Raw genomic sequence first — 22530 nt, forward strand, 5'->3', positions numbered from 1 at the left:
GCTATAACGAGGTGTTTGGAAGTCACACTGTCGATTTTCCGGCAATATGTATTTATACCCTCAAATTTATAAGTCCGAGCCTAAATCGAAACGTGATTTTATGACAACATTTGAGTTAATATTTATTCTATTTCTTGACGGTTGTGATCAAACATTCTTCTTTGGCTTACTGCAGCTTAGATTATAATACTGAGCAAGAAAAGTTGTCACATCTGAGGTATTTAGGGTGTATGTGTCATAGGTCCCCGGGTCTTGTGCCATTGGACCCACCGGGTGGGGACCGATGACACGTTCGAGCAACAAATTTTGAACGGCCATAGATATTTTTTTGAAAAGACGGATATTCATGTATATGTGCGCGATAGGTAGAGCTTGTATCAAAGTGCTATGCCAGCAAAAGACCTGCTGTTTTCGGCTGAACATTTTGGGGCCAGTGATCATTTTCCAATTTTTGATCCATCGGTACCACATCTCCCCTATATACTAAACGTGATAGGTGACAACCACAGCTAATTTTCTTAACCCATTGCGAAAACCACGGTCTATCCGAATTTAGACAGTGACGAATGATAGAACACAACTTGAACTCTTTCTTTCGTACAACTCCGCCGTCGCCATCGTGTCGAAAATAAATCGTAAACTTCAAGTATTTGTGTAGCCAAGCCTGCTACGTCATCGGAACTCATACTCATATCATATTGTCAAGAAAGCGATAAGCATTTTATCTTTATACAAGGTGACGAGTTGAGGCTTTTCTCGGAGTATATGCATACCAAATGTTATCAAACTCCACCGCCTATACTTCATGTCCAAAATTAACCCGACTACGATAAGAAAATTACGCATTTACGCTTAATGGAATATATATTCAACGAATTTTGCCTCTTAGCCATCATAGTCTAAAGAATATTTATCTACATGCATCATTTACTCAATAAAATTATTTTACTTCTGATAAAACAGTTGCCGAGGCCAGAGTACTCGCTATAGTTACCATCTATTCTACATCTATGTCTATGCAAATGCAGATTACTTCATTGCACCCCAAGGATCTAACGATAAATAATATGGATAGGTGGTATATGCAGTACAACCCGGGTCGCGCATAGGATGCGTTGCAGTCCTGCATTAGTCAACGCACGCGTTTTACTTTTGGTTTGCTGCGGAGTAACGCAACTTATTGCATTGCTTTTCAATGAAGTGCTGAAAGGTATTTAGGAGGTTGTATAACAAGATAAAAGCTCAAAATCATTTTATATCACCTGCAATGTCGCGAAGACCGGTCTTTCTTTCGGATTAGTCTTGCAGCATTCGATGGCTTTCTGATCAATTTCGTGACGGAAGGTTTTTAGTTGCCCAGGTGTGAAGCCTATACAATGGATTGTATATGAATAAGAAGCAATGGGATCAGATACATCAGAGGTCTCAAACTCCTTTTTGCTCGCGGACCAATTTCCTGGTTTTTGATAACATCGCGGGCCACTACTACAATGATAGGGGTATTCAACGTCTTTACAAGTATGTAAGTAGGCCTTTTTTGACGGGACCTCGCAGAAATCGCCCTCAGAGGAAGATATCGCCACTTCGCGGGACCTACTGGACTATTGTATAGTGTATTTGACCTCATAAATGAATGGGTTACTCTCTGTTTTTCTCTGTTCCGCACATGGTGTTTTTAAAGTATCAGGATATATCATAGTTTGCTTTTATGCTATTTTAGGCTACAATGCTCCGTAGAAAATGTGCCACGTAGAAAATCTGATAGTTGTAGGCAGGGTTGCATATAAAACAAACGCTTTTTTAAAACACTTTGTTTAAAACATGTTTTAAACAGTGTTTTCAACAAAACCGTTTAACAAAAATTGTGTTTTTTCCAAGTTGTAAAATTATGCCATAATTCTGTAAATACTTTCCAAAAAACATGTTTTATGAACCTACGGACAATTACCATCCCGATTCGGCCTACGTATATCGATATGAGATGGTTGGAACCCTCAAAATAGTCGGTTCAACAGTTATAGTACAGATATTTCGGCAAAGGAGCTATATTTACCTTATATTTTCAATTGTCAATGTTAATCCATTATGACGTCACAATTAAATATGCGTGATGACGTCATGGCCTAAAAACCAACAAAAAAAGACAATAAAACATGTTTTAAATTAGGGCCTTGTTTGAAACACGTTTGTTTTTAATTGATTTTTGTTTTAAATGCAACTGAAAATGTTTCTGATCTGCAAATTGTATCATTAAATATCTGTAAAGAATATAAGGCACCAATTGGGATTCTCCATGGCTCCTTTCAAGCTCCTTTCAATATAGTGTTTTGAAATGCATAGAAAGGACCAATCATAATTATTGCAATCGTGTGCTACATTTACCTTCTAGAGTGAGATCTTCACCTCGAAAAAGTTCATTCATAACGACACCAAAACTCCACACATCCGATTTCTCGCTGAATTCTCCCGAAGACAATACTTCCGGCGCGATTTCGCCTTCGTCGCTTTCGACAATATCTTCCCAGCCCTCACAATCCTCGTCGACGCGGTGAATGTACCGAAATCTCGATATTTTCCAAACATTGCCTCCACATAGAATCACTCCGCCGGTACAGAGACAGCCATGTATATAACTTTTCGATGCTATGTAGGTCATTCCGTTGACAATCTATTGAATAGAACTTTATATCAGTGTCAAAGCATTAGTTAGTCAGTCAATACAAAATGTGCAACGAATCCGGCTAAATGGCAATATTCTATATACCGGATGCAATATGCTATAATAGCTAGAATATTATAGTCGATTTGAATGCTTCAATGATCGAATGGATTCCAATGGCAATTACGATTATAATTAGTGAAGTCCATAAGTACAAATCGTTCACAGGAAGACAGAAATAATTGGTTTGACTTACTTCCAAACAGATATCGAGTCTGACTCTTAGGCTATTGTCCATTCGCGGTAAATGTGTCCGAAGGCTGCCCTTGCCATTCTCCAGGATGAGGCTTCGTGGTGAATCCTCAGTCTAATGGAATACCGACAAAGGTGATAATCACAAATCAAATACTACATGGAAATACTCCCAATTTCAGAATTTGAGATGCGTGTAAATTGGGCGATTATTGTTGGAAACAAGTAATATGCTATAATCGCGATGGGTTCACATGGAATATGTATTCAATATACTGTTAGATTATCGCATGAAAGTAATTCTTAGTACATCATATCAAATTGTAAAGGAAACGACACCTTTACCATCACTTGTGTTCTTACTAGAAAGCAATAGATAATATGCAACAAATTTTCAACAATAATGAAACATACATAGCCTACTAGATAGGTATTACAGATATCATTGCATGGATCCGAATCCTAGGAGTGACTTGATTTTCTCATGAAATTCCACAACCAGTTCCGAAACATTCAAGTGGACCTACTAATAGACAGTCTTATTCCAATTACGCGTTGGCATGTTAATAATAATTTTTATGGCATAGCTGTGAATAGGGTTGCATTTAAAATGACATTTCTAAAATATGATTTCTTTTTTCATCATAACGTCATGAATATTTAATTGTCACGTCGCATTGGATTAACAATGACTATTAAAAATATATGGTTAATATGGCTCGATCCCTGTCTTAAAAAGACCAAAAATATATTAGTCAGGATTTCATCGCTACCCAGCATTTTTCCGGTTGGCTATCTTCATCATCATCGAAACATCCATTCGGTTCCAATGATTCCGACCGATTCAACTATTCCATGTCGTATGCGTCGACTATATCGGGTGCAAATCGTCCGCAGGCCCATACTTCGTGTTTATTTCGAAAGTATTTACACCAGTGCTTCTCAACCGATGGGTCGCGAAGAATTTCGAAATGTTAAAGTTTCTTATTACATTTGCCAAATGTTGCGAACACTCATGTTCTCAAAATTAGACGAGCAAATACACGTCGGCTCTAAATTTTATTGCGCCATAAGCGCATCAAGCAACGTCCATGTGCTCACAATAATTCGTGAGCCAGGTTTTCATGATAGACAGGAGAGTTAAATCGGAGAGTGTGTTACTGTTGTTTTTGTCGTTGTTGTTGTTGTTATTGTTATTGTTGTTGTTGTTGTTGTTGTTGTTGTTGTTGTTGTTGTTGTTGTTGTTGTTGTTGTTGTTGTTGTTGCTGTTGTCTGCATAAACATGCATTAAACCTTCTTACATGACTGGTAAACACACTAAATTTAATGGTAGCCAACGATTACATGGTAATATTGATCTGCGGCCCACAGCACTTTTTGATGTTTAAATGCGGCGGCACGTTAGACATGGGCTGTTGAGAACCCCTTTGGTAAAAGAACAAAGTCATAAAATATAATTTATACACAAAACGAAAACATTAGAATGAGTATTTCTGGCAAATCATTGTGACTTCTGCTATTCCCCTTCAGATACCAGTTCGGAAATCCGAGGAATCACCTGCTGCGAAAGTATCATCGTATTGATCGGTCGAAGCGAAACAGCGTGATACCAATTTCTTAATGACAAATGAGCTTATAGATATCGGAGATATATCTGTCATTTCCGTAGGACGGGGTTTCGATCTCGAACCCAACCTCACCTTAGTGCGCTACTGCACACGACTCCCACCACAACGGCCACAATACGACTACTGACAAGGCCTAATTAACTGCAACCCATGATGGTCAAGACGGGTGTATCATCACAAATCATGTGTGTGAGTTGAATGTCGCTCTTGAACTGCGCAGAACCCCTGAAACTGGCTCGCAGAAGCCTATAGTGCTCCGTGGAACACCGGTTAAAAACCACTGATCTAGACCAGTGGTTCTTAACCTTTTTTGCTCCAGCGACCCATTTCAAAAACTTCTGTGGTCTGCAGCCCCCCTATTTTAGTACCATTTGGTTCGAGCCCGGCGTTGCCTACAAATCCCGAATTCACCTCTGCGATTGGCAATATGGGGAAGTTGATTGTATCATGCTTCGTTTTATTGCTTTGTGTGACTTTTGCTCATATCGAATTTAGTACTGTCCTTAGTTATTAATTTAACATGAATGTATTCCAAGTAAAGCAACCCGTATTATAAACGTTCATGTGAGGGTGATGGGTCACAACACTAAACAATATGATCCTTCGTGATACGGCGAATAAATATTCTGACGATTTAATTTTGTATACCTCCCAAATATAAATATATTTAGTGAATCATTTTCGCCAAACAGCTTCAAAGCATCTTTAATGTACAAAGGGCTCTCACTCTCAAAAGTGGTACACTGCCTCTTTCTTCGATTTTGACACGCTGTGGGCTGCAGGATACAATACCTACTTCGAAACATTTTGTTGAATATAGCCCTAAAAAGCGTGGCGGTACTGTGTTAACAGGGATTTTTCGATCTAGAAGTACGTGCAATTCATTCAACATCAATTATAATATCCCACTTCAAACTTTGTCGGAATATATTTCGCGCGAAGCGCGACGAAAAATTTCGAGAGTCAACAGATTTTGTCGAATGTTAATTTGCATTGAGAACTCATTAATCATATATCCCTACTACACCATCTATACTTCCATTTTTCTTCCCCATACCGCCCCCCATACCGCCCCTCTGAGCCCAGCGCCCCCCATATCGCCCCCTGAGCGTTTCCGCCCCCTTCAAAATCCAAATCGCCCCCTGCGGGGCGATGGGAACAAGAACCACTGATCTGGACGGTGCAATCATAATTGTAATGGGGGTTTCCCTATGCGAACAATATTTGTGATCATTAGACTCTCTTCCAAGTCCTGGAATCACTCACGTATGCGAGGAGTCGAACAATGCTACGATGACGTAATTGAGTCAATGCACGTAGCTTTCGATTGAAAAATATTGTAACAACACGTTCGCGTTCGTCTAGCTCCATGCTCCTTTCGACGCAAACAAGCTGGTGTTTCCAGATTCCTGCAAATATTCATTACTAACTATCTTCAAAGTCCTCATACCTCGATTCCTAAATCTTCTCACCTCTATAGAAGTCGGTGTAAAAACCGTTACAAAGCAGCGCCGATATTCTTATCTCTTGATTCAACGTTACTTCTGGGTCAGGGAAATAACCTTTGGAATCTGTAGTGTAGATTGTACGCAGTGTGGATCAGTAACGAAATACTGCTGGAAGGCTATAGACCAGTGTTGAAATTTGCTTCACGTCACACCAGTGATTCTCAAACACCCTAGACATGGGTCGCGAAGGGTGCAAATTCGAGTTGCAACCACACCACGGCGATCGTTTAACAGGTGGAATATTTTGCCGCAGTTCTTGCAAATCGATTTATTCGCTCCTCGTACGGTTTTCGATGGGTACTATGTATATTTTCAGGGTAAGCGTGTAGGGTACTATAGCCAACATGTGACACACGCTGAAAAGTTGTTACGACAATATGTATAATATCAAAATAATGAGCCTAAACTAGCCGTTTGGGTATATTTAGTAGGCTTGGATTTATCAAAAAACCTCATCCAATACTTTTTGAATTCGCAATACTGACCAACCATATTAATATTGGAAACGATATTGTCATGGCAGAATTACTGTTTAGTGCGATTTCATAAGGCTGGTGCGGATACTAATGCGCGAAATATCGTCATATGAAGTAAATATAGTACGTGATTTGATAAATGCTAAAATCCGAAACAAGCTTTATGGAAGAATTATTAATACCTGGTAAACAATTGTAGACTCCTGGGCTAGAGTGATGACGGAATTGAATCTCAAAACACGACTAGCTGAGAAAACTGTTTCTCATTTCACAATAAGCCATCTCAATCGGAATGATATCTCAAAAACATGACCTATTCATGTACTGTCTGTATGATTTCATATCACATAATCAATGTAATAATTCATATATGACTTACACTCTTTTGAACTTTGCTTGTCATCAGACCTTCTCCTGCAAAAAATATCCGACTTTAAAAATTCGTATATCATTTATTTGATTCGCACTATAAAATTTGTTGACTCCTAAAAAAACGAATGACTTCCTGGGTATAGTATTCGGGAAGCTGATCTGGTGACTATAAATAAGTGATCAATAAATTCACGCCAACTGGAAATGTGACCGGGATTAAGGCTGGGTCAGAAGTGGTGACTTTTATAGTCGACAAAATGAGCATCTAGGAACAATTAGTCACATGATCGAATTAATAACCTTTTATTTTGGTCACCAGCTTCTCAAATCTTGCATTAAGCATACCCTAAGTGTGACGGTGCCGTGAACTATATTTACCGCTTCCAGAGGATCCCGCGCGGTCAACAGAATTGACAACAACAGGGATGCAGAATTCATCTTCGAATTAAAAAAAAATATAGTTTACTTGCGATTGATGGCTTTTATTAATTTCTCAATTATAGTCAATGCTTGAAGACTTAGTTGCAGATCATCCTCGGAATCCATTTGTTCGACTGAGCGCAACGGTTCGGCGTTACATTTACTGTCGTCAGTCTCATCTTCGCATCGATAACCTAGTAACAAATTAGAAAATTGTACATGTCGGATATAAGCAGTGGATGACCAATATTGGTTCGATGCGGAGAAGCATAACGTAGTCTTGGACGGAATAAACAAGGATTGAATTCCCACCATGGATTTCTAGACACAAATGGCTTATTATGATATAGGCTTTGGTTCTGGTTCGTCCGTTCAGAGACGTTGCACATTTCTAAACAATCTTGCTATGTTATATCGCGATGAAACATATGAACCTGCTGACAGCCTGTATCATACACTGACGGTGTTTATAAAAGCGAAAAATTATATTAGGCGATAAATTGTTTTTAATGTAGGATCAACAGTGACCAGATGGGTATTGATTAGGTTAACACACTCCGCAATGAGAATGTGTTTGGCAGCTAGAAGCTTCGTAACAGGATACGTTGGGACAATGACAATATATTGCGCCAAGGTCGAAATAGCCTATAGTACTCATTAGTTGCAACCTCACCAAAATCAGATAAACCGACGTCTTCACTTGCACTCCAACATGGATGAGCAGCGATTTCCCAAATCGACGGCCGACAGCGCCTGTCAAGACTGAGAGTAGATTTTATCAAATGATTCATTGATTTAACTTTCGGTACCAATAAATGAGACAAATCGAATATTCCATTCTTCGTGTTATATTCCCATAGGTCTGATGTGATGCCAAACGGCGATTCGCCGTTACTAAAGATGTAGTACAAGACAACCCCCAAAGAAAAACAGTCCGACTTTAGCGACACGTATGATTCACCGAAGCCTTCAGGAGGTTGATATCCAAGCGTTCCGAATCGATATTGGGAGTAAACCATTGAATACATTGATTTAACCTTCTGACTCAGTCCGAAATCGGCAATCTTTATACATTCCAAGTTCAGGCTGAGCAGAATGTTGGCAGGCTTCAAGTCTTTGTGGATTATCAGCTTTTCGTGGACAAACTTCATTCCTTCGACTAATTGCTTGCAATATCTCATCGACATATCCACGTTATACTCCGATGAGCTTTTCTTGTGAGATATCAGGAATTGATCCAAATTCATGCCATGACATTTCTCCAGAGCAAGGTAGGTGTACTCAAACAACCCATCGTTGATAGTGTCTGACTGGATTAGCGAAATGACGTGTACATGGGGCCCGATTATTCGAAGGCTGTTTGCTTCCGCAACACTTTGTTCATGTTCACGCGGAATTTTTACGGCGCACTCGCGAATGCCAGTTACCTGACTCATAATGTGTCCTACGAAGACATGCCCGTGGTAACAAAGCTTCTTTCGAGGTAAAATCGTGATTAAATCCGAGATAATCCTCGATTCTGTATGTAATTAAGAGTTTTGAGAGACCTTATTAAATATAGTATAAGAGCATCTTTGAGTAACATCATATATTGATAAAAAAATGTTTATAGAATATTACCATTAACATCTCCACTTTCCTCTTCGGAATCGCATTGATCAGTATTGTCGCTTTCGTCTAAAAATATTGTAGAACCGTTGGAAACTATAGGAGGATAGAACTTTGTATATTTTTTGTCATTGATATCATTGACGTTTTTTTCGGCACATAGGCTACACCAGGGGTGGGCAAACTTTAGAGCTCGCGGGCCGCATTCGACATATGAATCCATTCGCGGGCCGCACTATATAAAATTGGGACTATACACCAAAACGCAATATTGGTATTTGATTATATCATATAGTGATGACATGGAGATAATATATATGCTTATTCAATGCAAACCAAACATTACTTTGATGATATCGGACAAGCGTGAGAAACAGTGGCGAGATTTCATAGGCTGGTCGACCTCAATAACCAATTTTTCGGTTATCCCAATTCTTAGAACAGGATTGAAATTTGAATCTGTGAGCAGCGAGTAGTTCATAGATTTACTAATTCCACTTCTACTACTACAAACACGCTCCACCATTAGGCTATCTTGTCGCTATAGTTCTTTTATTTGCACAAACATCAATTCCTGCATGTATGGCATTTAAGTATGACTAGAGGTGGTCAGAAGCGAACTATTTTTACTTTTTCGTAGTAATCAAGTTAGTATTTGCCTACTTGCACTACTTACCCAGGAGGCTTTTAGAGTGCTTGCGCTTCTACTACAACAGTTTTATCCAAATTACTGACTTCTTACAACTATGATTTTTAAAGGATGAAGGTAGATTGGGGATCACCTTACAATTGTAAAAAATACCTCAATTAATATCCCCTACAACACGGTAGCTGAATGTACGGTCGCATATGCATCTATTTATAGTGTGATTAGTCATTTGCGTTAGTCGCAGGGATCATCTTGCATGTTAAAAAAAGCCAACTCGGATTAACTGTTAAGAGTTAAGACCATTCTAACAAATCTAGTTTTCTAACGTAACGTCCTATTCATACCTTTTATTTTACACCAGACCAATATCATTTTGTATGATTTCTGATTGATTTTCATTTAATTGTTATTTTTTAAATTTTGGTGTCATATTTGCTATCTTAATTTTGATTTCTACTTTTTTGCAGTACTAAATTCATCAATTCAATTGTCTGGTCATAGTAGCCGCTTGTTGTTGTTGTTGTTGTTGTTTGTAGTATTCATGGTGTTTTCTACTACTATGGTCATTTACACCAGGCTAGGGCTGGGCATTATGATTCGAGTACTCGTATCTGAATCGAGTATTTATTTTGATGATTCGAGTCGAGTAGTAAAATTCAATTTTTCCGAATATTGAAATTATACGCTCTTTGCAACTTAAAGTTAATTTACTAACGAGAATTATAGTTTTGATAGTATTTTCCTCCGAGGAAGCCTTAAAACCTTGATTGGCCGTGTCGCAGCATACGAGACAAAGTACAAAGCTACGAACGTTACTGGAAATAACACATTTCCATGATCATCCCACAACATTGTCAAGAAGTGCTATGAAATAGGTATAGTCCAAAAAAATACCAAAGTATCTTTAATGCGACGGATAACAGTCAAAAGTCAGTCAATACTTTTATAATTTTGACGCGAGTCAAGTCACCAAAAATCACGATTCGAATCACTTCGACCCTGTCCTTATTTCTTCGAAAAGTATAAAGGTTTGCCACTGTATTTGTGATTATTTTCGCACATGAAAATCACATCTAGAATGCACAGTTGCCTGTTATGAGTGGATTTGGTAATTGATTTTATAGTAAATAGTTGAATCTTCACACATTATTTACAATTTGCCTGGCAACATGCCGTTTGGAATGGTCGAACTGACATAGAGGGCCCCCCGGATATGCGTCTTTATAGATATATGGGGACCCTGGAAGTTTCACCTAGCCCCCCATCCCGAATCCTAGGAACACCACTGTATAGTGTATATACTATCATATATGTTAGGGTTACCGTACGTCCTCTTTTAAGAGGATTTGTCCTATTTTTTGACTTTTTTGAAAGTGTCCATGGAGGACGCCCAAATGTCCATTTTTTGGGATTTTGCCTTTTTTTAAGGAATTTGGTTACATATAGGGCAAAAGTCGACTGAGATACAGTATATCAGCACTTAAGTAACGCTTCGGTGGCTATTTCGGGAGCTGAGCCGGAAAGCTGACCATATTTTTTTTCAACCGACCACGAAGTGGGAAAACACTCATGATACAACAACTTACCTGACGAGACAACAGGCATTTCCATGGTTACGGTGAGAGTGATAGGTTATCTCAGTTTAGCAACATTCACTAGTCTGCTGCAAGCCAGGTCAATTACCATACAGATCTGCGTGTTTACCTGATTAAAATGAACCAAATATGTCATATAATCCCGAGAGCCTGGGACCATAGCGCATCCCCAAATTCCATTTCAACAGCATAACGCATAATCACATAGGTGAATCTGTCGGTAAAAAGAGGGTTTTCGATGTCTCGATTATACATTAAACGAAGAGAAGAGCTCGACTGTGTCTGTCTGTCTGCTTTTTAGAGACAATTTAAGACATTCCAGACGAACAATATCTGATCAAATTCGTCCGTACATTGTGACGGAACAATACCATTGACAGCATGCTACATTTAGACTTCCACACCATCTTATACATTTCAATGGGTATTTTAATATGCGTGGGTTTATATATAGCAGAGGTCTCAATCTCAAATGTGCTTGCGGGTTATTTTTCCAGTTTTGACGACGCCGCGGGCCGCAGCATTTATAGGGGTACTCTATGTCTTTGGCAGGGATGAATTTTCCTATTGAAAATGAGCCGATCCAGTAGACTGACAGTAAACACACATCGTCAAAATGTGATTTACGTTTGCATCAATTTAGGCCTGGCACGAAAAGAATAATCACATATATAACTATTTGAATAGATTTGTTGTTGTACTTGATATATATTAACTATAAGATATAGACACCATATGGGCGGACAAATGCATGATGCCATCATAAAAGCTATCACATTATAATTTTCAGCTACTATGAATATTTTGAATCCAACAGACTGATAATAGAGACTGATCTGATATCAAAACATTTTTAAGTTGAGAATTGTAATTCCAATCCCGGATTCGCGTATACTTCTGATAAGTAGGCTATTAATCTCAAGGCCAAATATCATCAAATATAGGAGAAGAAAATATATAAATATAAAATAAATGTATTAATGAATGTGTCCAAGTGATGGAAATGTCGGAACGCCGAACGGCCCACTGCTGTTTTATCGTTGGAGCATAGTGTCCTATATTGTGTCGACACAGACAAATCTCACTCGAAATCAATCGAAAGCTGACTCTGCACTGATTACGAAAATATAAATTTTATTCCGCTCGTGGCCCTGGAACTCCCACAATCAGCCTCGAATTTTTCATTGTTATGGAGATTGGCATTGGGACGCAACAATGCTGTCTGGCGAAACGAGAGAGTAGCTCGTGACGCAACAATGCTGTCTGGCGAAACGAGAGAGTAGCTAAAGAAAAAAAGACCCAGACAGCATTGGGACGTCCCAATGCCAATCTCCATAACAATGAAAAATTCGAGGCTGATTGCGGGGGTTCCGGGGCCGCGAGCGGAATAAAATTTATATTTTCGTGATCAGTGCAGAGTCAGCTTTCGATTGGTACCCGTTTTACCAAATTAACGCTCGGCAAACCGGTCATAAATGACCGTCAAATTGCCTGTAGCCAAATGGAAATTGTGACGTGATACAATTTCACTGAGCCGTTAGATTTGCTTGTGTCGACACCATATAGGACACTATAGTTGGAGCGTACCACTACGGTACTCGATACCTTCAAGTGGCCTTAATAACATGGTTTAGCGACCAAGGATGTAACTAACAGATTGCGAATGGTTGCCATAACTATACTTATGCTTATAGCTAGCGAAATACCAAGCTGCGACCATCTGATCTATTACTATTCCCCTGATACGTGATTAGTTTGTTGCGTCCATGGTTCTAACAAATTTACGGCATTCCGAGTCACTTCAAGTCCATTCGAGTCATTTTCATTTTGTCACCTAGTTAGCCCGAGTCTGAGTAATTCTAAGAAAGGTCGCGTCCAAGTCCAACTCACAAATTTCAGTCTAGAATCGTCCAAGGGTCCGGTTTTGTCATCATGAATTGGAAATTACCGAAATAGTGAATGTTCCACTGCATGGTAGCGTTTGCAATTGACGTGATAGTGAAGTTCGATGAATACTTTAAGGCTTTCGGAGCAATTCAAGAGGGAATTTTCACTTTATAACCTGAAAAGATATATGTGACACTTTTATTTTGTAAAATTAATAAAAATCTAAAATGTCGTCGCGGGCCGCACAAAATGCTTTGGCGGGCCGCATGCGGCCCGCGGGCCGCGTGTTTGAGACCTCTGATATATAGGCTATATAGCGAATATGGGCGCATACAGTTGCTACTCCGATACGGAATACAGTCATGTCGGTAACACATGATATGACCTATAGATCTGACCGAAGGGACATAATACAATATTGCAAAGCTTTACGTCTTGTGAGTGGTATTGAATCGAGTCGCTAGTAGGGCTCGGCACAATGATTCAAGTACTCGAATCTGAATCGAGTATTAATTTTAATGATTCGAGTCCAGTAGTAAAAGACGATTTTTTCGAGTACTGAAATTGTACGCTCCTCACAACTGAAAGTTAATGAACTAACGAGAATTATAGTTTTGATAATATTTGCCACTGAGGAAGCATTGAAACCTTGATTGGCCGTGTCGTAGCATGATAGACATAGCACAAAGCTGCGAACGTTACTGGAAATAACACATTTCCGAAGTCATGATCGTTTCACAATATTGCCAAGAAGTGCAATGAAGTCAGTATGGTCGAAAACATACCTAAGTATCATTAATGTGACGGGTAACAGGCATTATGTTCTTCGTGGTGGCATAAAAGGTACATATTTGAACTTTGGCATAGTACATTCTGTTGTGACGTCATAATGAGTGATACTCGAATACTCGACTCGACTCGAAGCATTTTACGTGATTCAGAATCGAATCACTTAGGTACTCGATTTTGCCCAGCCCTAGTCGCTAGTAAACAACGAAGCCGCAATGCGTTCCCCGACTTTATTATCATGAGCTCAAGAAAATGCCCCGCGTTACTTATTACAGTTACAGCTATGCTAATGATGGTATCCAATAGGCACGCGCAACAGCATAAACCAGTCTCATTACTCTTTGGAATGCTAACCGTCACATTGCAGTTGCCTTACCCTACTATGGCCTCTCCTGCGATATTTCATAATTGTTGGTATTGCCGGGCTGTCGTTTTTTTTGCTATGTTATCAACTCCCAAATAAATTGACTTGGTAGTAGTGATACTGCAGTAATTCAAAAAAGATGATAAATGTTCAATTGATAAAGGGTGCGAGCATGCGAACAAGCCTATCATCAATATGACATAGGCTAATGGACAATCCTAATAGATCCAATGTTTTTTTTTGCAAGTCCCGCGTACATCCTGATGGTAATAATGAAGAATGCGTGCCAGAAAGGGTTAAAAGCGAAGACGCGTCACCTGCGTGGGATGGATTGGAACGGTAGTTTTCGTGAAAATTGTTCACATGCAGTTCCAATACGATGGCTATCTGCTGGCTGCTTCCAAAATATTAATAAAACCTTCCTCGATAACTTATGACCAATTCATATTTAAACCGCAATGCTCCTTTGGCAACTGTCCCTGACATAGGCAGCACCAATACTTCTCGTAGTACGAGATTAACAGGTCATTGTATTTGTTTACATACTGTACCTTTCTGTATTATACTAGCGGTCATGCTTCCATCTATATTCAACATTATATATTCCCATGTCACATATTATACCTGTCGAAATGTGAGTTTCGAATACCGCTTTGCATTTCATTCGCTAAATCATGCAGAATGAACATTCAACACTTTATATAAACCGCGGAGAAGCAATCCTTTGTTTACTCTGTGACTATGATAGCTTTTGACGTTCCATTCATACTATAAATTTTATGGCACGTACCACGTACGTGTACGTATGCCGATATATTTAAAACTGACGGACACCATACCAGCAAACAGAATGTTCGCACAGAATATTACAGTAGCGCCGCTCGTGATCGCTATCTTTTTCATTTGAAGTCCCTGAATCAGCTATTACACATCTGCAACAACCGATCCCCGTTCGCCAGAAGAACATCTCTATACTCTGGTGTAGAGATATAACTCATGTGTTTAATCTCGTTAATCGGTTATTTTTATAGCAGAATTTGTCTCTATATGTCAAGCGTTCTTTGTGGAGCCATAAAAATACAGACAACTGTATCCTAAAACCAGGCCCGCCATATGTCCTCTTTTAGGGGTATTTGTCCTCCTTTATCGAGAAGAGTGAATGATCTTCCGATGACGCTCAAAAGTACCCAAATGTCCTCTTTATTCACATTTCGAGTTAGCTCCATATACTTTCAATAAATCTTTTAGGTGAGACTTTGTTTTTATTTCCGCGAAATTACTACAGGCATGAAACATTCTACATAACTGGTTTAAAAAATGATTTCCAACGAATTGCTCTAACTTTTTGATTGTTAATTGCAAACGCAGTTGGATGTTCTCTGTAACATCAGGGCCTTTTTACGTGGAAGGGTGTGTTGCAATTTTCCTTGACGCTGTCACAATGGCGCAAAGGCAAAGACAGCCTATTAATTGGATCCGACTCAAGCATCTTGAAGGTTGTATAAAATTATATTGCGTGTACACAATTTCACCTTCTCGTTAAAAATGATCATACATCATTGGCAATAGCTAAGGGCGCTGCAGACTATTCATGTGCTGAATCTGAAAAATAAATTTAGTTTGCTGTTTTTGTGTCTGGTTTTGTAGCTTTTCCTTCAACTATACCCAGGAAATGGAAATGGAAATAACTACCAAACTTTTCCCACTTGACCGCACCCTCCCCCTCACCCAAAGGAGGCGCTCCCCCAGTTTGAGAACCACTGCTCTATGGTGTCCATTCCCGGTAACGTCCATTCTCGGTAATGTCCATTCTCGGTAATGGCATTCTCGGTAATGGTTTTCTCGGTATTGACCGGACACCCATCACAAAAGCTGTCGCGTAATAATTTTGCAGCTACTAAAATATTTTAAAACAGATTGACAACAGACAATTGATCCAATATCCCAGCATTTTACGGTTGAGCATTGTAGCCTAATCCAGGTCTCGGGCATACTCCTAATAAGTGGGCTATTAATCTTATCGTTATCTTTGATCAAATTAAAACGTAAATAACAGATTGCCGTTGGTTGCCATATAGCTACTTGATTAGATGACGAAATGAAGTGATTGGCGGGCCGGATTACAGAATCGATACAATAATCGCGTATTTATCCACATATGCAAGGAATAGTAAATAGTATTCGATGTAAACTTAAAATTTAAAGCAATAACCAATAACAGTATTTAATGAATTTATTAACCTAATGTAGACCTGCTTCAATAGCTGTTGAGATCAATCAGACATCTGTGGTCATTCAAAGTTGTCAACAAGTTCTTTGAGCCCTATGTGGGCCGTATGTTGCCCACCCCTTCACAAAACAGTATGGTACACCCAGGGCTGTGGAGTCGGAGTCGGAGTCGGTGGAGTCGGAGTCGCGGTGATTTTCGCTTGATGGAGTCGGAGTCGGAGTCGTGAAAACTATAATAGCTGGAGTCGGAGTCGGAGTCGGTGGGAAAATACTGACTGGAGTCGGAGTCGGAGTTTGTGATAATGACTATGACTTCGACTCCGACTCCGACTCCAACTTCTATATCACGAAAACATTTGCTTTCAAATAATTTTCAATACAATTTTTATGTACCACCAATCACTGTTATTAATAACCATACAGATCAGGTGCGGCCAGCCCGTGGCACGCAGGCCAAATTTGGCACACGAGAAGGTTAGGTGTGGCCTGCGAGGTAATTCTCGAAATTATTTATGACATCAGGTACAATTGCAAGGCCAACCAAAATTTGATTAGCATGACCGCGAAATTTGATGATGACTAAAACAACAGTTCTGACGCATTGACGTATCCAGGGGCCAGCCACATTTATCCCAGATCTTCGTGTATGACCATGAAGTAAAATATTTCATAGCATATTTATTTGACTTGAAATTTTTCTCGGTACTTCGCATGATTCATTGTCACTAGATTTCTTGCATTCAGTATTTGAGCCCCCTTCTGAAAATTATAAATACATATTATTTACAGAATTGAGTCTAACTATATTCGCAATTAGGAGATACGGCTTCGCTTGTGCACTCGCAGCGAGATCGTCGACAAAACATTTGCACAAAATGATAGAGGCATGTTCACTGATACCGTCGATTTTGCTATGTCTAAACGTCGAATATTCCTGTCCTTGCCAAATGAGTCCAGTGTTATACAGATGCGACCCCCAATGTATGTTAGCGACATATTTATTGATATAGCTATAGCCTAATTCAGTCGTTATCTTGCAAAAAAATTTCGCGCATGGCGCGACCATGGCCTGATTGCGCACTGCACAGTTGCATGACATATTGTTATCAATTTTAGAGCGTCTTAATATAAATCTTGTTTGCAATGTTACCTAATTCGGTTCGTTCCTATATCGACGACTAAAAAAAGGTTATCCACATTCCAGTTGCCCGTGCAATGGTTCGTAAATCTCAGGTGTCCCTTTCGCCGAAAAAGTTGATCACCCCTGATATAGATAAAATTAGACATTACTTGCAAATTACAACTCAGTTGCAGAGGGGAAGAAAATCGCAAGATGCGTTTTCGCGATGCAGTCAATATTGATGCAATTTTTGGAATTACACCATGATACTGTGACAGAGAAAATGCATCGGCTGGTTTTGTAAAAATGATGTAAATATGACCAAACGATGCTTCCCACATGACGAAATTAAAAATATTTGTTGTGTAGCTTAGCTGTTTGGATCGAACAAATGATTAAGAAAGACTGCAAGTCCCAATCCTTGAATACTTGATTAACTACATGTAGACTAGACATAGACTATGGTCTTTGACTACTTAACTAAATTCCATTTACGACCAATGTATATTATTAGTAGTAAGAGTGTTTGTGCTTGTAATCAGGATAGTGTGCAATGACAAAATTAGTAAGTTCAATTTCTTTATTAGTTGCTGAGTCATATACATGAGCTACACTTGGATTTTTTATTTACATTTTTATTATACAGGATTGGATATCTGCCATATGTGAATGATCCATACATTTCTGGATATTAGAGAGTCCATGTTATAAAAACTTGAATAAGGAAGGATATTTAGCAAATCTTTCTTTCATGTTAACTGCATAGTGGATAATTCGAGCTGTGCCACAATGAAACAATTTAGCATGCCACAGTTAATCATATGTTTGCATGTGTTTAATGGTTGTATGATAGTCATTCAACCGACAATGTGGCATATAATTTTCGAAGTAAATTGGTAATAATACTGGAGTCGGAGTCGGGAGTCGGAGTCGGTACGTTTAAAGACCCAGGAGTCGGAGTCGGAGTCGGAGTCGGTACATTTAAAGACTCAGTAGTCGGAGTCGGAGTCGGTATATTGAAAATGTGTGGAGTCGGAGTCGGAGCCGGAGTCGGTGGTAAAATTTACCGACTCCACAGCCCTGGGTACACCCCGGGATGTACGATAAACCCGGTTGAGGAGCCACAGTATAGAGGATCTGGCCCCTAAAACCATTACCACGCGACATCAAGCGCTTGGGAACGATAATCTGGTCTGAAAAGCTTGGCTACTCTGTTGATGTCCGTTCCCAACGGGTTATATAGCGTAGCGACATCCAAACAGGCGTCCCGGGTTTGATTCGTGCCGTCGGAGGTTACTGTGGCATCCGTGACCCCCGTGTCGTTGTTCTTACGGCTACAAACAAAGCCCAGAAAAAATATCCGATAAAGAAAGGATAATAGCAAGAAATAGCTTCTAAAAAGGACCGACGAAGAAAGAATAACATCAAAGAAGACTGTAAATGTGCAATGTGCATACTGCATAGTTTAATTCCTTATGGGCATGGTGCAATGTGCATGGCACAGGGTTTAATTCGATTATTCGATTTGTTTCAACCGGAAAATACCATATTCAGATAAACTTCGTCGACATCAGATGGACTGGTAACGAGTGCACCAATATCGAACGTCAAACCATTGGCCATTTGGTACAAAATGAATTTTTATTGATCACGTCGTAATATCCGCCCATATTGCTCTTACTACAGTAACAGTTGAATAATAATCGCATATTTAAAAATTGAATTAAGCTGTATGGCTTATTGTTAACGAGCGCAGTGCCAGTGTTAAAACGCCGCATCAGAATTTTAACGCTGTACACAGCAATGGTACGGAGTAAAGTGCGTTCTAGTGCAACTATGATGTTATCGACAATAGGGTCCATCAAACACTAGGTGTCGCCAGACTTTGGGTGTTAACCGCCGTTGTTCCGAAGTTTTAATTCATTCTTTAACGATCTCACGGTCCAAGTAGAGCACGTTGTAGCCATTATTTACAGTCGGAAAAGCAGCCTACAGGTTTCTGACAACGGTATCGCGTACGTAACAACTGCGGTTACCACCCAAAGTCTGGCGACACTTAGCGGTTTGATGGACCCTATTGACAAGTATTCATTATGTCGTCACAAGCGGGTACGGCGGTACCTATGTCTTCGTTGCTGCATCCGATGTTACTGACGGCTGAGACTCTATAGATTACTATAGATAACTAACCTAAGGCCTACGGGTAAATTAGTAATCCATACAGAGCAGGGGTGGCAAACCTTTTCGGCTAAAGAGCCACATGAAATTGACGAATGAGTGCGCTGCCCACTAGCCGCACCAAGTTAATATTATTAAAGTAAATATTATTATTACTTGGGTATATTGCGGGTCGACTGCTGTATACCGCCCGCTGGGTTCAGTTTGCAAGGACAGGACTATTCGGCATCTGGACATATCGATATCGAAGATTTCCGCTAATATACGACAATCATTTTGTGCCTACATTTCATCGCCGACGATCGTTCTGCGAGCACAAACGCGAAAATACTTTCTCTCGTAATTACGAATATAGTTAGACTCAATCGGCTAAATCAGGCGTTTTTTTTCATTTTCGGGTGAGGGTAGGCTACAAAGAAATAAATCGTGTGATAATTAAACACTCAAAGCGTGAAGAAAATTTTACTACTATTTTAGTTTATAATGATGTACGACGATTTACTAAAAATGTGACTGGACCCTGGATCTGCCAATGCGTCAAAACTCATATTTTAGTCATAAACATCCCACGTGTCGCGGCAAGACTTAACATATTTTGGTTGGCCTTGCAAGTTCACAATCTGAGCAATTCAATTTCGATAATATAACAGAATTTTGATAATATAGCGGGAAATTAGCTCGCGGGCTACTCAAAACCTTCTCGCGGGCCACATATGGCCCGCAGGTCGCCGGTTGCCACCCCTGATATAGAATGACACCTTCGATAGTTTTCAGAGCCGGAGCTGGAGCCGGAGCAGTGGTAATAATACAGCTCCGGAGCTGGAGCTAACGTATGATAGAATGAAGCTCCGGAGCAATGCAATGCTGAGCTGGAGCAATGCAAATTTACGGCTGCTCCAAAGCCCTGTTTGAGGCTGTTGCTGACCTCCGCAAAAATGTGTCCCAACACCCTCAAACAGAGCTTACTACTATGATCAGCTATTAACCAGACGAGGTAATCCAGGCTTTCAAGTGTTGACCCAATAGCAACTATAAAGTGATTATATATGTCCAATAGGGCTGATCAAAAAATACTTTTCCGTCAGATTTCACTGGCTACTTGATAAAATTGTTAGGTTGGTTGAAAAAATGCTGCACGCCAACTTTGGCTCCATTCCTACCAGTAGAAGCGAGATTCGTGCAGTGGAAAGTTTTGAATTTATCATTGAAAAACAAAAAAATAAAAATTCAAAGTTTTTCTGTCTACTCCTTAAAATTGTTAGGCTGTCAGTAGAGATGATGCACACCAAATTTGGCTCGATTCCAACTAGTAGAAGCGAATTTATTGCAGTAGAAAAATTTGGATTTGAAGATAATAGTATTTACGGTGACTGACTCTTTAATTTATTTATTATAAAATCATGGAATTAGAAAATTTTCTACTGTCATGACTTCGCTTTTAGTGGTTGGAAATGAGCCAAATTAGGTATGTTTCATCTCTGCTGACAGCCTAACAATTTTATGGAGTAGACAGAAAAATTTTGAATTTTATTTTTTATTTTTTCAATGATAAATTCAAAACTTTCCACTGCACGAATCTCGCTTCTACTGGTAGGAATGGAGCCAAAGTTGGCGTGCAGCATTTGTTCAACCAACCTAACAATTTTATCAAGTAGCCAGTGAAATCAGAAGGGGTAGTATTTTTTGACCAGCCCTAATGTCCATGCCTAACATAATAGAATTTCGGATCCATAGAGCCACCTCTAAACATTATTGAATATCAATATAATTTTACACTATGTGTTTTTTAACCAAAAGGAACATTTTGGCAGGGTCAGACCAACAACTTTCCAAAATTCGTTTTTAAGGACCACCCTAAAATGTCCACTGATTAAAAAAAATACCCAGACAATATAAACGTATGGTGGGATGAGCGAAACATGATTGATTTTCTGGGAATAGCCCAGACAACCCAACAATCAGTGATGAGACAAATAATTTAGAGAAAATCATGCAACACATATCACTTATTAATATCCCCGTCCCCGTAATCAAATCTTCATTGAGATTAATCAACAGTGAAATTTTACTTCTGTAAAATTTAATCGTTTATGGCAGGGCCGGGCAACATACGGCCCGCGGGCCGGATCCGGCCCGCCCACAGATCGTGGTCTTAGGTTATGATGTGGCCCGCGTCGCCGTCTACATGCATTTAGGCGCAAACATTTCGGACAATGAACATTATTAGCAAAACAAAGCGACGTTCCAATACAACTGGTGTTCACCGCATAGGCGTAGCCAGGGGTGAATGGAACCATGCCGTTCCCAAATTTTTCGATAATATTCGTAATATCTATAAATATAGTACAATAATTTTGGGCAGATGGATTCAGATTAAAAAGATTTCTTGCGCTTCGCGCGATTTGGGGTCTTTACGTGCGGTGTCTTCATTGCGAGAATAAGGTGTCATAAATACACTAGAATAGCCCGAGGCCGTGGGATTGCGAGAGTTTTTAACGAAGTATAATTATTAAAAATGAACACACCCGAAGTGAATAATCTGCGACAAGCCCATATTTTTATGGCATGATCAATGTTAAAAATTATAATAATATGTTGTAAATTTTCGAAGAAAGCACTAATATCATTAATCCAATTCATTCATTTATTCAAAAAATTATCGCGATTGGCGTGACTAGAAGCCACATACACAATGATTTCATATCACCGATTTGGGCTCGCCCGTGAATTGGTCTCCCAATACCAAGTAAAGTTCGCAACTGCAAGAATGTGTTCGTCTCGAAATTGTATATAGGC

The 22530-nt window shown here is 39.5% G+C and overlaps 2 protein-coding genes across 2 annotated transcripts; both read right to left on the reverse strand.

The window, feature by feature from the left end:
* Nucleotides 1–483: 483 nt before the first annotated feature.
* Nucleotides 484–3064, reverse strand: LOC145438214 (tyrosine-protein kinase FRK-like). The gene is made up of 4 exons (XM_080315607.1): nucleotides 2916–3064; nucleotides 2383–2668; nucleotides 1263–1369; nucleotides 484–1203 (listed from the first exon to the last, which is right to left on the reverse strand). The coding sequence occupies exons 1-4, from the start codon at nucleotides 2955–2957 to the stop codon at nucleotides 1147–1149; spliced, it is 492 nt and encodes a 163-aa protein (XP_080171733.1). The 5' UTR covers nucleotides 2958–3064; the 3' UTR covers nucleotides 484–1146.
* A 4293-nt stretch (nucleotides 3065–7357) lies between these two features.
* LOC145437996 (uncharacterized) lies at nucleotides 7358–11305 on the reverse strand. The gene is made up of 4 exons (XM_080315362.1): nucleotides 11159–11305; nucleotides 8936–8992; nucleotides 7989–8834; nucleotides 7358–7509 (listed from the first exon to the last, which is right to left on the reverse strand). The coding sequence occupies exons 1-4, from the start codon at nucleotides 11181–11183 to the stop codon at nucleotides 7358–7360; spliced, it is 1080 nt and encodes a 359-aa protein (XP_080171488.1). The 5' UTR covers nucleotides 11184–11305.
* Between the last annotated feature and the right edge of the window lie 11225 nt (nucleotides 11306–22530).

This window comes from Botryllus schlosseri, chromosome 4 (assembly GCF_051294905.1).
Source record: "Botryllus schlosseri isolate E-star chromosome 4, Bs_hap1, whole genome shotgun sequence".
Classification (NCBI taxonomy): domain Eukaryota; kingdom Metazoa; phylum Chordata; class Ascidiacea; order Stolidobranchia; family Styelidae; genus Botryllus; species Botryllus schlosseri.